This window comes from Callithrix jacchus, chromosome 9 (assembly GCF_049354715.1).
Source record: "Callithrix jacchus isolate 240 chromosome 9, calJac240_pri, whole genome shotgun sequence".
In the NCBI taxonomy this organism is placed as follows: domain Eukaryota; kingdom Metazoa; phylum Chordata; class Mammalia; order Primates; family Cebidae; genus Callithrix; species Callithrix jacchus.
In genome coordinates this window covers 44,656,302-44,671,292 of record NC_133510.1, presented here as the reverse complement: position 1 = coordinate 44,671,292, position 14,991 = coordinate 44,656,302, and the positions used below count along the sequence as shown (strand labels likewise).

The 14,991-nt window shown below is 38.0% G+C and overlaps 1 protein-coding gene across 8 annotated transcripts in view; it reads right to left on the bottom strand.

The window, feature by feature from the left end:
- The window catches only part of ITPR2 (inositol 1,4,5-trisphosphate receptor type 2), a 529,604-nt gene that overhangs the window by 283,794 nt on the left and 230,819 nt on the right, over positions 1-14,991 (bottom strand). For all 8 annotated transcript variants that reach the window (XR_013522736.1, XM_054238248.2, XM_078339073.1 and 5 more), the window contains 3 exons: positions 3,241-3,330; positions 2,995-3,120; positions 592-714 (listed from right to left, as the gene is read on the bottom strand). Coding sequence is in view for 7 of the 8 variants with exons in the window: in XM_054238248.2 (XP_054094223.1) it covers positions 592-714; positions 2,995-3,120; positions 3,241-3,330 (339 nt within the window). In the remaining variant the exon portion in view is untranslated. The remainder of the gene's footprint in view (positions 1-591; positions 715-2,994; positions 3,121-3,240; positions 3,331-14,991) is intronic.

Below are 14,991 nucleotides of genomic sequence, written 5' to 3'. Positions count from 1 at the left end.
GTGAGTTAGTTCTTTGTTCTACCACATCTTTTCCCCAACATTTAACTATACACATAAAAAAGACGTTGTCATTTGCATGCAAAACTTGTGCAATTTTTCAAGTTTCTTTAAAAGTTTTCTTAATGGGGGCTGGGCGCGGTGGCTCACGCCTGTAATCCCAGCACTTTGGGAGGCCGAGGCGGGTGGATCACGAGGTCAACAGATCGAGACCATCCTGGTCAACATGGTGAAACCCCGTCTCTACTAAAAAATATACAAAAAATTAGCTGGGCATGGTGGCGCGTGCCTGTAATCCCAGCTACTCAGGAGGCTGAGGCAGGAGAATTGCCTGAACCCAGGAGGCGGAGGTTGCGGTGAGCCGAGATCGCACCATTGCACTCCAGCCTGGGTAACAAGAGCGAAACTCCCTCTCAAAAAAAAAAAAAAAAGTTTTCTTAATGGAAATAAAAAATACTCACTTTGGGGGAGAGAATTTTCACAAGGAAAAAAATAAAGCAATGAAGTTTAAGAAAACTCTATTCATGAATGCTACTAAGACAAGTTTGATGCACACTTTATTAGAAATATTTCTAATAAAGCTAAAATACTTACACCTGGAGTTAAAAACAAATTCAGATGTTTATGAAGAAGAACTTGATTCTGTGGATTTCCACGACAGAAATTCTGCAGAAACGCGTGGGCTAGATTCATTACGTCATTCATCTTTTCATCATTCTGTAAGTTAAAGAACAGCATGATAGAAACAAACATAGAAGACTGCAAATGGTATGCAAAAATACATCCCTTAATCCACACACTATTTTTCCCTCTGCCCATCTTTGCTCTCCTTTCTCTGTGTCCTTTATGATTCACACCTCTCCCAGTCTCCCCTTTTTCTCTTCTCTGTTCTCTAGATCTTTCTCACCTTCTCTTTGGTTTTCCTCCTGATTCTATTCTGCTCTACTCTTCCAATTCCCCCTTTGTTTTACAGCCTTTCTCTCTTCCTCCACAATCTTTCCAACTTTCCACCACATTTCCCTATCTCTGTACATAGCCACTTTTTCCTCCTCTGCTTCATCCCCACACCTCCTCCGTCCTCCTTTTTTCTCTCTGTCCCTATCTTTCTCTATTTCTCCTCCCTTCTCCGCTGTACTCTCCAATCCCCATAATACTTCCTTTCCTTTAAATGTCTCCTCATTTTGTAGTGTGTCTATATATCTGCATTGTTCTGCTTCTTTTCTTCTTTCTTTCCCCACACTATTTCGCCCTCTTTCCCCACACTATTTCGCCCTCTTTCCCATACATATTCCTTCCTACTGTTTCTCCCACATCTATTCCTTCTCCTCTCTGCTTCTCCTCTTGTTCCATCTATTATTTCTCCTGCTCCTGCCCCCTTCCCTCCTGCTCTGCCCTAACTCCCTCCCCCCCATTCAAACTTCCTCTCTTCTTCCACTCTGTCAGTCTTCTCTGTATATATGTTTATTAGTATTCATCTCAGTTCTTCCTCTCTCCAGTCCCTCTGTCCCTTCATTTTGCTATTTACCTTGTCTCGTATTTCCACTCTTTTCCTTTTCCTCTTTGCTATCTCTTCTATTTTCCCCTCTTCTTTGTCCCCCTCTTTCTTAACACTCTTAAGTGACTTTTCTTATTCACTGTCATTTTCCAAAGTCTTATACTTTGCTACTATCATTTGCTTATAAGAATCTTAACAAGAAAATTAAGTCTCAAAATTCACAGAGAAGCAAATTTGTCTTCTTAAACGAGACCTTGTGACAATAGCAGCAAAACTACCTAAAATTTCTCTGTGTAGTTAATTGTACCATTTGTCATGTGGTCATTGTTAGAAATTCAGATGAACTCATGTTTTGAGTGGTATTTTATATTACTATTAAATAAATGTATACATGCACACACACACACACATACATATATTCCCTAGCTTTGTCTATTTAGAGGGCCTATGGGGGCAACACTCCAAAGCAATCAGCACACTCAGGTCTCAGAACTTTGCTCCTAAATACCATTCCCCACCAAATGGAAATGGGGCTTCTTGAAAAATTGCTGATTCTAGAGCTGAAGCAAGAAGAGTACAAGATGAGTCTGGAACATTTTATTGTATGAGAATTACTCAAAGAATGGTGGGAGAATGTTAGAGGACAGATAATCTAGCTAGTTCCTTCCTAGCTTCAAGGAACTCCACTGGCCAAATCTGAGACAATCTGGAAATGAAAATAAATAATAATAGAACTCTTTGTAGCCTATTGAATAAAATGAATACCTACAAACCCATACTGATAAAAATAAATGTAATAAATGAACAAGTTGAAAGTTTGAAGAAGAATGGGATATTTACTTAGTTTCACATAACTGCTCCACGAAATACTTAACAATTACAAGGGAATCACAAAGAGAAAATTAGAGAAGCCTAGCAGATACAACTTCAATCAATTGATCAAAGTGAACATCATCAGTTATGGGACAAATCAAAATTGTGCACCAACTAATAGGAAGCAATGAGACAAACATAGTATGACTTCTGTTATGTTTCTGCCAAAGATGCATAACTGTATCTAATCATGAGGAAAAATCAGACAATCCACATTAAGGGATATCCTTCAAAATAACTGGCTATTTTCCAAAGTGTCAATGTCATGGGAGTTCCCACATGAAGAGATTTAAATAAACATGACAATTGAACAGTGTGTGATTCTGCAGTGGATCTTTTATTCAAACCGAAAACAATTGGGACAATGGGAGAAATCTGAGTAGAGTGTAGGGACTAGGTGACAGTAAAGTACCATGCTCTTTCCTGATTTGGAAGGCTCTGGTGTGGTGATGTAGTAGCATGCCCTTGTTTTTAGGAAAAATACACAAAAGGGCTTGGGGTGATCGAGCACCCAGTGGGTGATTTATTCTTCAAATAATGAAGAAAGAAAAAATTTCTTGGAACTTTGCAAAACATGTTGAATTGTATCAAAATAAGCTAAAAAAAAACCAAAAATAACCAGGACTAACCTTTTCGTAGGGTATCTGCAGAAGATCCAACACCACTGAATGGGCCCCCATATTTTTCAGTAATCGCTGATGCTGATTCCGACACTTTTTATTCTGTACACAGAGTTTACTTAGCCTAATCAAGATCTTTAAAGAGAAGAGGAAAAGCATGAAATATAACAAATAACAATATTAAATATAATATATGAGCAAAAATTGTTGTCATGCAAATATAAACCTCTGTAAGAATATTTTGTATCTGCTGACCTCCTTCACAATCCGGTAGTTATTGCTCTTATTGCTGTCAATCTGAGGTTTCTTGGTTCCATCCTGCACTGGACTTAAAATGTTCGATTCCTAAAAGGAACACAAATATGTACTTTTATGCCATTCGTAGCTTCGTGGTAAATTCATTTCTTTTGTGTTAAATATATTTTGTAATTATTTTGTAATAAATCTATTATTCAAGTTAAATGTTTCTTTTATACTTTTTTATTGCATAAAATGTTCCTTGGCATGAATGAGCCATGCAAATTGCCACTACCCAATAAGAACCCAATGACAAGTTACATGAAATGACCTATTATTATGAGTTAAACTGTTAAGTTTTCATACATATTATTAGTGCATGTCCTTATGAGACATATATATCTCAGACATGCTGTGATTTTATATTGCCTATATGAGAAGAAATAATGAAAATACAGGGCATAAAAGATATAATTTAATCACTAGGAATGAACTGTACGAAAAAAGAGTGATGGAGCAGATCATCACAGCTGAACACATCTCAGAGAAGAGACCAAAGAACAACGTAATGCAACAATTCTCTGCCATGTTACCATGGCATCCTTAAGAGTCACGACTCGGGGACAACATACAGGACAATGAAAATGAAGAAAGAAAAGGAAAAAGTAAATTAAAATACAATTTTTAAATGACCAAATTAAAAAGCTTATTTTAAAAAGCTGAAAAACCATACATACTTAACTATAATAACCTTTACCTGTAGCATCACAATAAAAAGCAAATACAGGAAGTATACATATTTTAAAGATCAACCACTGGTGTCACTTTATGAAAAGCAAATACCAGGCTGGGTGCAGTAGCTCATGCCTATTATCCCAGCACTTTGGGAGGCCGAGGTGGGCAGATCACCTGAGGTCAGGAGATCGAGACCATCCTGGCCAACATGGTGAAACCCTGTCTCTACTAAAATACAAAAACCTAGCCAGGGTGTGGTGGTGTATGCCTGTAGTCTCAGCTACTGGGGAGGTTGAGGCAGGGCAATCTCTTGAACCTGGGAGGTGGAGGTTGCAGAGAGCTGAGATTGCGCCACTGCACTCCAGCTGAGCAACACAGCAAGATTTGTCTCCAATAGAAAAAAGAAAAGAAAATATCAAACACCAGTGACAAACCCACTCCAAACATTTATGAAGATGCAATGCACACCTGGTACTAGATTATGGTGAATGGATCTAAAAGAGACACATAGAAGATATGGTCCTTCTCACAAGAAAATCACAGTCTACCTAAGAAAACAGGGAGACATATACAAATAAAGATTTGAACTGGGCAGAATTCACTATTCAGAGAGAGAGAGAGTAAGAGAACAGCTGCAGTTTTAGACAAGTTTATGAAGGAGGTCAAGTTTAATGCAAGGTCTAGAAGGATGAAAACTGTCTAGTTAAGCATAAAGGATGTTTAGGTGGGCAGGAGAAAGCTGAGCCAGGTGAAGAAGATGTTCCCTTAGCCAAAGGTACTACAGCAACAACAAGCACATTTGTATTTAAAAGATGGCAAGAACTGACAGGGTCCATTGCAAAGACTGGGCAATCAGAGTGTGGTCTCATGGCCTCCCTCATTTACAGTCTATGGAAAATTGCACTTGGTATGAATGTCAAGTTCAACTTGGGTCCAAAACACCCTAAACTCCTGACTATAATAATGGTGTCGGGCACTCACAGTTAAAGGGGACCCTAGTTTAAGCTCAGGAAAATGTTTCAAAGATACATGAGGCCAATTGATATAATTCCATTTGTCCCAAGTTGTTTCTCTTACTGTGCTCCAGGACAAAATACAAAATTAGTAAATATCAAGAAAGAAAAAAAAATACTTTGCTTGCCAATCAAACCGTTCTGAGGAAAGGCTTTAAGCAGCAGAGTGACTTGGTCCATGTTGTGCCAGCACATTTCTTACTCAGCTTTATATTTTTCTTTTGCTTCTTTTCTGGCAAATATGTCCTGAAGCTCCCAGTCTCAACTTCACTTTAGCAAGTGACCTTGTCCTCCCATTTTACTGAGCAAATAGAAAGTCCTCTACATGGACACTTCCTCTTTTCCATCCAAAAATTTCCAGTGGCGTCCACAAACCTGTCTACCTTCCCCACTGTGTCTCAGAGAACAAAACTGTTATGTATGGATTCAAAAATTCTAATTCCTAATCCTCCTCTCCCTGCTTCATCCCTGTTTCTTGTTCAAGAGCAGTTTCTACCCTTTAATGACTCTTTCTCATCTCTGAGCTTCTGCCTTGCTGATCACTTGTCACTCATACTCACTAGAATTGGAACTGCAAAAAGTAAAGGATTCAAACACTGAAAGCCTTCAAAACATTACTAAGTCAGATTTCAGAGCTGTATCACCTAGCTATCATAATGAAAATTTGGGCAAAAGTGAAAGCAGTCCAACCACCACTCTAGGTAAACAAAAGAGAGAAAAGAATGCAGGATATTACCTGCAAGACATTAACCATGAAGTGAATCTTAAAAATTGTAGGAGAAAGTGTTAAACTATATATGTAAGCAAAGCCAATGTAGAAGAGAAAACACAACCTCGTGGCTAAGATGAATAAAAACTATTTAGATGGAAAGAGGCTAGAAGTCAGAGTATGAAACAAATGTTTCCCATTTGATAGCAAAAATAATTAATGAGAAGTAGAAACTGCAAAAGCTAAAAATATAATTAGATTTCCTTTTTCTGATCACAAAGGTGAAGGCTGGATTTTTAAAAGGCCATTTCATTTGTTTTCTCTAAGAGATGAAATACTAAAATACATACACACAAACACACACGCTTGTACCACAAATCAGGATTAAGATATTACCAGCTCTAAAGATTGACAAAGCTCCTTAGTTAGAAAGGACATCTTTCTGATATATGTCAACTTTAAAGAAAGCTGTTAAAAAAGGCAGGCAAAGCTTTGGTAGATATCCTTAATCCTGTTTTTCAGGCAATAATCTGAAGAAAAAGCAACCGTCTTTTTTTTTAAAAGTAATCATGGCTAAAATGTACTACATCACAAAAAGTTATGCTCTTTAGTTCAGCCCAGGGGAAGATACAGACAATGCTAAACTCTGTAAGTGTGGGAATTATGAAAAATAATGATTTTAATTTAAAATTGCTAGCAGTCAACAAAAGGCAGCAACATTGGAGAATTCAATAAACAACCCCTTTTAATTTCAGAAAATAATTCAATTTAATTAAATTGAACAAAAACCCATGGAACATCTGGATGATTCCAAAGCAGTGATTGGGGTAATTTAAGAAATATATAAACTATACAACTAAAATTGGGTTTTGTTTTCTAATTCTGATGCCAAAATGGTCTAAATAAAGGTGTTGCAAAAGTTTTCCTCCTGAAAGAGCAGAAATTTGCTATATTCTTTATGTTTTATACAATTCTTTATATTTGATAAACTTTAGCTCTACATCATTGGCCAAATCTACAAAACTCTGAATTTATCCTAATGACAAAATATCAGAAAAGTACAAAATGTAGAAATGTGACTTACGTGGCATCCCAGAGCTGAACGGGCCCAGAAAAAAAAACTGTGTAACACTGAGAACAGTGTGAGGCTCGTAGCACATCTCCAAATGATCCTTTTGACAATAGTGATGAAAAATAAATATGGGACTCGAAACGTCCCTGCACTTTGTTGTAATTGCTTCCTATCATCTGGAGAACCTAAATTTATTCCCTCTAATGGAATATGGGAAGCAGCTTAGTTCAGTGATTTTAGAAGCAGCTATATTTTTAATTGCATAGTATATACCATAACATAAAACAATAGGTTCAAAAATAAGAGAGCAAGAAGACTCTAGATATTGGGTGGGCATTGGGATTCTAGGCAGAGACATAAAGAGTGAATACTGGTTCTAAAGATAGTTTCTCTGCACACCTGCAGTCCCAGCTACTGGGCAGCTAGGCAGGAGAATCATTTGAATCCAAGAGGCAGAGGTTGCAGCGAGCCAAGATCACACCACTGCACTCCAGCCTGGGCTACAGACAAGACTCCATCTCAAAAAAAAAAAAGTTTCTCCCATTTCTTTCTGGCATTAGTCAAGGAAACTTTTATATCGATAGCAAAAATGATATAAGAAAGTAATATTATATGAACTATATGGTGAACTAAATATTAACACTGGCTAGGTATGATGACTCACACCTATAACCCCAATACTCTGGGATGCCAAGGTGGGAGGACTGCTTGAGGCCAAGAATTTGAGGCCAGGCTGGACCACACAGAAATACCCTGTCTCTATAAAATTTTTTTTATTAGGTGGCCATGGTGGGCTCACCTGTAGTCCTAGCTACTCAGGATGCTGAGGCAGGAAGATCATTTGAGCCAGGAGTTTGAGGCTGTAATGAGCTATGATTGTGCCAATCACTCCAGCTTGGGCAACAGAGTGAGACCCATCTCAATAAATAAATAAACACTGGCATTAATTAATGGGAATCCAGCTCCTTAATTTAACCAAGGGCAATCATGCTTTTAAAAATAGAATTTTCCAAATCCTACAATGTAGAGCTGCCTACATCTGCAGCTGCATGATTAAAATAGCTTGGTGCATGCCTTCTATTTATCCCTATCCCACGGAAGTTTAAGGAGGTCCATCCTCAGCCAAGTTGCCAAGTCAGCAAGACTGCAAGGCCTTCTGCTCACCATCTGTACTGCAAGCCTTCTCTGGTGTGACCACTCTTTAAACCAGTCAGTGGCACCATCAACCAGCCACCCTCCCACAACTTCACGGGCCAAATGCTTTTTTTCTTCCATCCTCACCTCCCTTCAAAACATACAAAAAAAATTTTTTAATGACCAGTTTTTTATATTTGATTGTCCAATCAGATTCAGATTATAATGTAGTTGAAGGTGTTCAGAATAAATATTGCCTCCTTCAGATAACTGAATACACCTCTGTGAGATAAGGAGGTATTTTTTTCTCCTTCCCATCTAATGATAACATCATGACTAGTCATTTAGGGAGATACCACCCTAGATCTACTTCTAAGCTTTCGTTGCATGGAAAGCTAATTTGGACCATCATGGTATCATGGTTGTCAGTCTCTGCTTCCCTGAGAAGCACCTAAGGCTGCTCGAAGACGTGGGCACAAATGCACAATGGGCAGAAGAGGCTAGGACCAGCATTCCTGGCAGAGAATTTCCTTCCAGGTGTTTCCTCGAGTCAGGGGCAAAGTTCTTCCCTCCTAGAGAATACATACATATTCATGACCTTACCCTAAACCTTTTTTCCTTTCACTCTGTCCCAAGACAAATACAATAATCGTGTTTTTCTGGCTCATTTGATGTCATTTTATAGTTAGTATTTGTTAATGTTTAATCTGATGTTCTAGAACACAACCCAAATCTCCTTCACAATCTGTATCTCTGATAAATAAGTTAACAAAAAGTTTGTGCCACCGAGGTACAGCCTCTTTGCTTAGACAGGTATTAGGAAAAACTAGAAATGTTTCATGTAACTATTAACTGCTTTCATAACAACACATTGGGAACCTATGATCACATGAAACATGTCCCAGAAATTTTCTGATGTAACTCCAGGGATGGCCAAAAACTCACCACCATTATATAAAATGTAGAAAGGCTGGGCAACCTTTTGGTCAACAGAATGGCATACAGAGCACTGCACAGGAAGTGAAACAGCAACATAATAGAACCCTTAGAGAAGGACTTTGATGATACTGATACATTGTATGAAGGAAGCTTCCCTAGTCACAGTAGGGTTACAGCTCACCTGGACCAGACCCGGACGGTCATGGTTGTGAAAATGGGGGTGTATGCATGAAATGTGTGAGAGGGAGGAATCAGTACTGCCTTTTACACTCACTTTTTCTCCCAAGAAATCATTACAAAAATGTTGTTGCCTGATCTAAAAACAAATGTATGCCCTGATTTGAATGAATCAGCCACTGTTATTTCCTCATTAGCCACTTGCTGAAAAAAAGAAACCATATGGGAACACAGAATCTTCACTATCAACTTATATTGAAGTAAGAACAAGTAAAGGCCAGGCACCATGGTTCACACCTATAATCCTAGCACTTTGGGAGGCTGAAGCAGGTGGGTTGCTTGAGCTCAAGAGTTCAAGACCGGTCAGGGCAATATGGTGTAACCCCATCCCTACAAAAAATAAAAAATTAGCCAGGCATATTGGTGCACACATACGGTCCCAGCTATTCAGGAAGCTAAGGGAGGATGGCTGGAACCTAGGAAGTCAAGGCTGCAGTGAGCCATGATCGCAACACTGCACTCCAGCCTGGATGACAGAGCAAGACCATGTCTAAGAAAAGAACAAATGGAAAAGTTCAAAAAAATAAGATAGTAACTTATTTATAACATGAAGGTAAATACTAAAATGTGTTCTATGTTCTAGAACACAACCCAAATCTCCTTTACAATCTGTATCTCTGATAAATAAGTTAACAAAAAAAGTTGGTACCACTGGGGTGCAGCCTCTTTGCTTAGACAAGTATTAGGAAAAACTAGAAATGTTTAATGTAACTATTAACTTCTTTCATAACAACACAGTAGGAACCTATTATCACACAGCAATACTGTGTGAGTACTGTTTTAGTAGTACTGTTTTAATTTAAATGTGATTAGAAAATGAGAAGGGAAAAAAATTCCCTAAAGGTCTAATAACCAAGTAATTCAAGTAACACCTTCTGGAAGTATAATCATTACACTTAAGAATTTATATTATAGCCAAATAGAATGAGAATGTGTAAAACAAGAATTTTAGTATAAACCAAAAGTTATTTTGCACATGTATGTCATGTAAAAGGGGCTTATTAATTGAAACTCATCTGTTATAATCACCTTCAGTGGAATTAGCTCAGACATAAGGATGGGAATATGTATAGTGATATAAACGAGTAAATAAATTATACAATGAGGTCTGGGGCAAAAATAAAAACTGGAGACAGGAAAACAGATTCCATAAAAGGAAAATTCAGGAAAGCACTGTCCAAAACTAATGAATAAGAGCTCTTCATGAAATTACCATAGTGTCCCTGAGTGGTCAGGTCAAGCTGCAAGATTCTGTCTAAAACACATGGACTGCTTCTATCCCAGGCCATGAGGGTTAGACAGTCTACCCGTCTCTGTCAAAAATCAGCTAATCAATCACAAGTTTGGCTGAAGAAACAAGTTTATGTAGAACTGTTTTTCCCACTACACAGAATCTCATACCAACACATGGAAAAGGAGAACCTTCTTCACATATATCCTTCTAGAGGGATTTGCCATCTTGAATGCTTCATCAAAGGAAAAAAGATCAGAAGTGGCAGGCAAAGAATGGAATACAGTTTTTGCTTTTAACAAGTAATGAGATGTGGAGGTAATAGAAAAACCATCAGATAGGGAAGGCGCGCCTAGGGAGAAACAGAGATAAATCAATGAAGAAAAGGAAAGAGAGGGAAGGGAGAGAAGGAAGGAATTAATTCATAATTAATAAAGTAATATAATTAATAAACAATAATTAAGAGAAATCTGCAAACTATAATTCAAACTCCTAAGAGGAACATTAACACTAACAAAGTCAACCAAAAAACTCAATAACAATGTTACATCAGGCCCAGTGAAATATAAACTATCAAGAGCTTTTCTGACAGGCCTTGAAAGCAGGTATTTTTAAAATAATCATAGAGATAGTGAAGAACAGCATCTCTCATGCCTGGTGGGCACCTCTGTGTTTGCCCTGTGTAATGCAATAATGTTCAGAATGATGTCACAACATCGCTCAGCATGGTAAAGGAAGGATAGCCTTTTTGGGGAAAGGATAGGCTACAAGCCAAGCAACAGCAGGAGAAGAGAAGGCACAGGTCCCCATCCGCCCATCTCCCTGCACAGGAGTGCTGGGTGCTCTGCTGGACAGTATGGGTCTAGATTTCCAAGCAACCAGTCACTGCAATGCCACAGTAACTACCTATAGGGCAAGTTGAAGAGTAACCTTTTCAATAAAGGGATATACAAACTGCTTCAGCACCAGGTTGTGCCTGTTGTTTACAGGAATCTTTTGAACACTAGCCCATGGCCCATAAAAATTGGACTGTCCCTGCTGAGGGGCAGAAGCCACAGGTCCTATGAGAAGCCAAATCAGTACACAGCTCCTTGGAAGAGATGAACTCCTCATCCAGCAAAAACAGTCCCAGCCACCTCATTGTCCAGATAACCCAGAGTGAGCCCCTAGGGACATTTTTTAGTTAATTCTATCCCTTACATCATACATCCATTAAAAGAATTAAAATAAGGAAGAAATAAAAACAGGTAGATATGAATCTAGAATAGATGGATATGAAAAAGAACCGGTTAAATAACCTGAAAACGAAATATATGGTCTTTGAAGTAAAAATTAGACAGTTGGAGCATGAGACTACATTAGTGAGAGTTTAAGTCAATTTTTAAAAAAGAGTCACTGCACTCCAGCTGGGTGACAGAGTGAGACCCATCTCTAAAGAAAAGGAAAGGAAAAGAAGCTGGCAACCATATATAGGTAAGTAGATAGATACAGAGATAAATACAGGTATACATACAAATAGAGAAGCAAAATCACTGTAAGAAAAATTAAGACTCTAAATAAACAACATGAGGAAGGACTTTCCTTTGAAGCACTGCAATGCCCACATGACCTGCTTCTCAACCCTAAATAAAGCAGTGGATGAACGTAAAGGGTAATCCTGACTTAACCTACTCAGATACGATTTCCTGAGTTAATCTCTCCTTCCTATATTTAGAAGTCAACGCATATTTGAAAGCGATGAATTAGTAATTTCTCCTAATGCTACTGATATTGTCCACTTGTTATATTTTAGCCTTTAAGCTTTCAGAAATGATGATATAGTCTTTTAATGCTGGGGATGATAAGTTTAATAAAGGAAAATACTATAATATACAATAGATAATAAAGCTCCTCAGCTCTAGGGACGCAATGGGCTTACCAGAGACCAAATCCATCCCTTTCTCCTTATTTACAAGAGATCAAGTACAGTAATGGTATAATTTTGGATTATAAACCAAGATTTGTTAGTGTTAGTAGACAGACCATCAATTCACACTTACTGTCAACACAGTATACCAAATTTACCACTAAGGGGGGGAAACACACTTTTATGTTATTAGAGATATTTTTTATTTTCAAAATGAAGGATCACATTAAAGTTATCTGGTCTTCTGATATTTTAGCAAGCACAAAGTTAGACCATTATGAGCTGTTTTAGAACAATGCTGATGGTGCTGTGTTTACAGTCTTTGTAAGATTTACTGAACAAAGGAGTATTGTTCGTATTGGCTTGCTAGAGTGTGTGCTGCCTGCTACTGGCTGTTTCCATTGATACTGTGATATATTTCATCCTGTTTACAATACATTGCCACTATCTTCGGCTGTTGGGTTATTGCATAATACGGATTATTTGGCTGTACATAAATTAGTAACTTTATAGTTTCTCACTTTTGCTCCCCTTATAGTAATTCATTATATAGGTACCATTCTCCTGGTTTCTCAGTTTACCTATTTGCATACATTTCTACTGCTATCTCACTAGTTCATGCTTTCAGAACCTCACACCGGAATTTGTACAAGAGCCTCTTAATGGATGTCCCAACCTGGACTCTCATTCTTCTGAAGCATTCTGGATTCTGTTGGACTCAATTTCCAAAACAGTATGCTTACCTCCCTACCCAACAATCTTCACAGGCTCCTAATTTCCAGCCATTTCAAATATAATTCACTTATTCTTGAACTTTACTTTTCTTATTATTACTCTTGAACACATTAGCTAACTCCTCCCAATCCTTCAGAATAGGCCTATGTGTAGAATCTGGAGTGAGGCCTTCTCCCAGTTATCAGGCTCATGCTGGCCTCTCCTTTTTCTGTACCACATAGTTCAGTATATAATCAACTACTTTGTCACCCTGTTTTTTGGGTGTTCATGAAGTGTGTTCATTCTTTGAGGGCAAGTAGAATATTAGATTTGAGTCTAGATACTAAACTTTAAGAACGGAGAGGAGAAATTCAAGTGTGTACAAGGCAAGTGAGCATGAAAGCAATGGGATTGAAATGTACACAGCAATTGAAGGAAAGATTTTACTCTAGAGAAACATGAGAGTTCACCAAATGCAACCATTCATGTCATTCATATTGCCTCAAACCTAGCATAGGTTTGAATACATATTATAGAGACAAATACACAGGCTCAAAACAAAGAAGAGTTGTCTCTTGTTAAGAATTATCCAACAGAATATAATAAAGTACAGAGAAATCCTTCCTGTATAACATCTAAAAGTGATCGATAAAATATTTAAAATGTGTCTTTATAATAGCAAGGCCAGAAACCCTGAAAATACATAAAAATTTTAGAGCAATAATCAAGCACTAGACTCATCATTGGCTCTGAGGGCATCAGTCAAACTTAATAACCTAGATTCTGAGTTTTGCTATGACTGACACACACACACGTGTACACACACACACACACACACACACACACAGCAAAAAGGAAACAAAATCCAGATCCCAAGCAAAATGAAAGGTCTAATCAGAGACCTTGGCATAGAATCAGAAATACCTTAGGGTGACACCCACAGTGATAAACCAGGGAAGATGTGGCCCACAGAAGGGCAAAGGGTTATCTCTCTTGGCTTTGGCTCTCATCAAAAACAAAAGAGGGGGAAAAATTCTCTTGAGGCTCCCATATGAAAAGAGAAGCACACTTTCACTCAAGATTGGGGACCAGAATGTCTAATCTAAAGAGGTCCCAAAAGACCCAAGTCAAAAGTTATGTTGAATATGGTTGCAGAAGGTAGTGTCACAAAGTGCTTCAGAGAGGCAAACAAAATCTAAATGAGGCCTTAACTACAGACCTCAAAGGAATTCCACATACAAAGTTCCAAAGAATGTGAGTTCACAACAATAAAAATATCACCAAACACCTGACGCAAATACATCACAAAGACTTCAGCAAGACTAGCCTACTTAAAACTGCAAAGAACCCTCCTTTTACAAAACAACCAGATCTTAGATATAAACCTATTTTAATTACATTTCTGGGCCCAAAGAAAATGAAGGACAACTCCCAGAGACCCCACCCTCCATCCTCTAAGGGAAAAATGTAACCTGAAACCAGATCACAGAGCTCCAAGCAACAAGGGTACAAGGTAAGTTTCCCTGAAAGCAAATGACAATACTAGATCTGCAACCTAAAGACTAAGTAAACTCTGATCAAGTGTCTAGTTTGGGGAGCTAACCGCAAAACTCCTGCCTTAAGACAGGTATATAAGAAGGGAGTAATGTGGTCTCAGGCTAGCAGCGCCCCCTGCCAACAGGCAAATGCAATCACAAATACTCTAAGGAAGAAATCCCCTATGTCAACCCCAGGACAAAGGTCAAAAGATACAAGCTCAAAACTTGCACCCCAAGGTTCATAGCAGCTTTATTCACAATTGCCAAAAATTGGAAACAAACAAGATTTCCTTCAATAGGTGAATGTATAAACTGTAGTACATCCATACAAGGGACTATTATTCAGCAATAACAAAAAAATGAGCTGTTAAGCTATAAAAGGACATGGAAGAATTTAAATACATACTGCTAAGTAAAAGAAACCAGTCTGGAAAAGCTACATATTGTATAATTCAAATTATATGAGATTCTGGAAAAGGGAAAACTATAGAGATTATCCCAAAAAAAAAATCAGTGGTTGCCAGGGACTCAGGGATTCGGA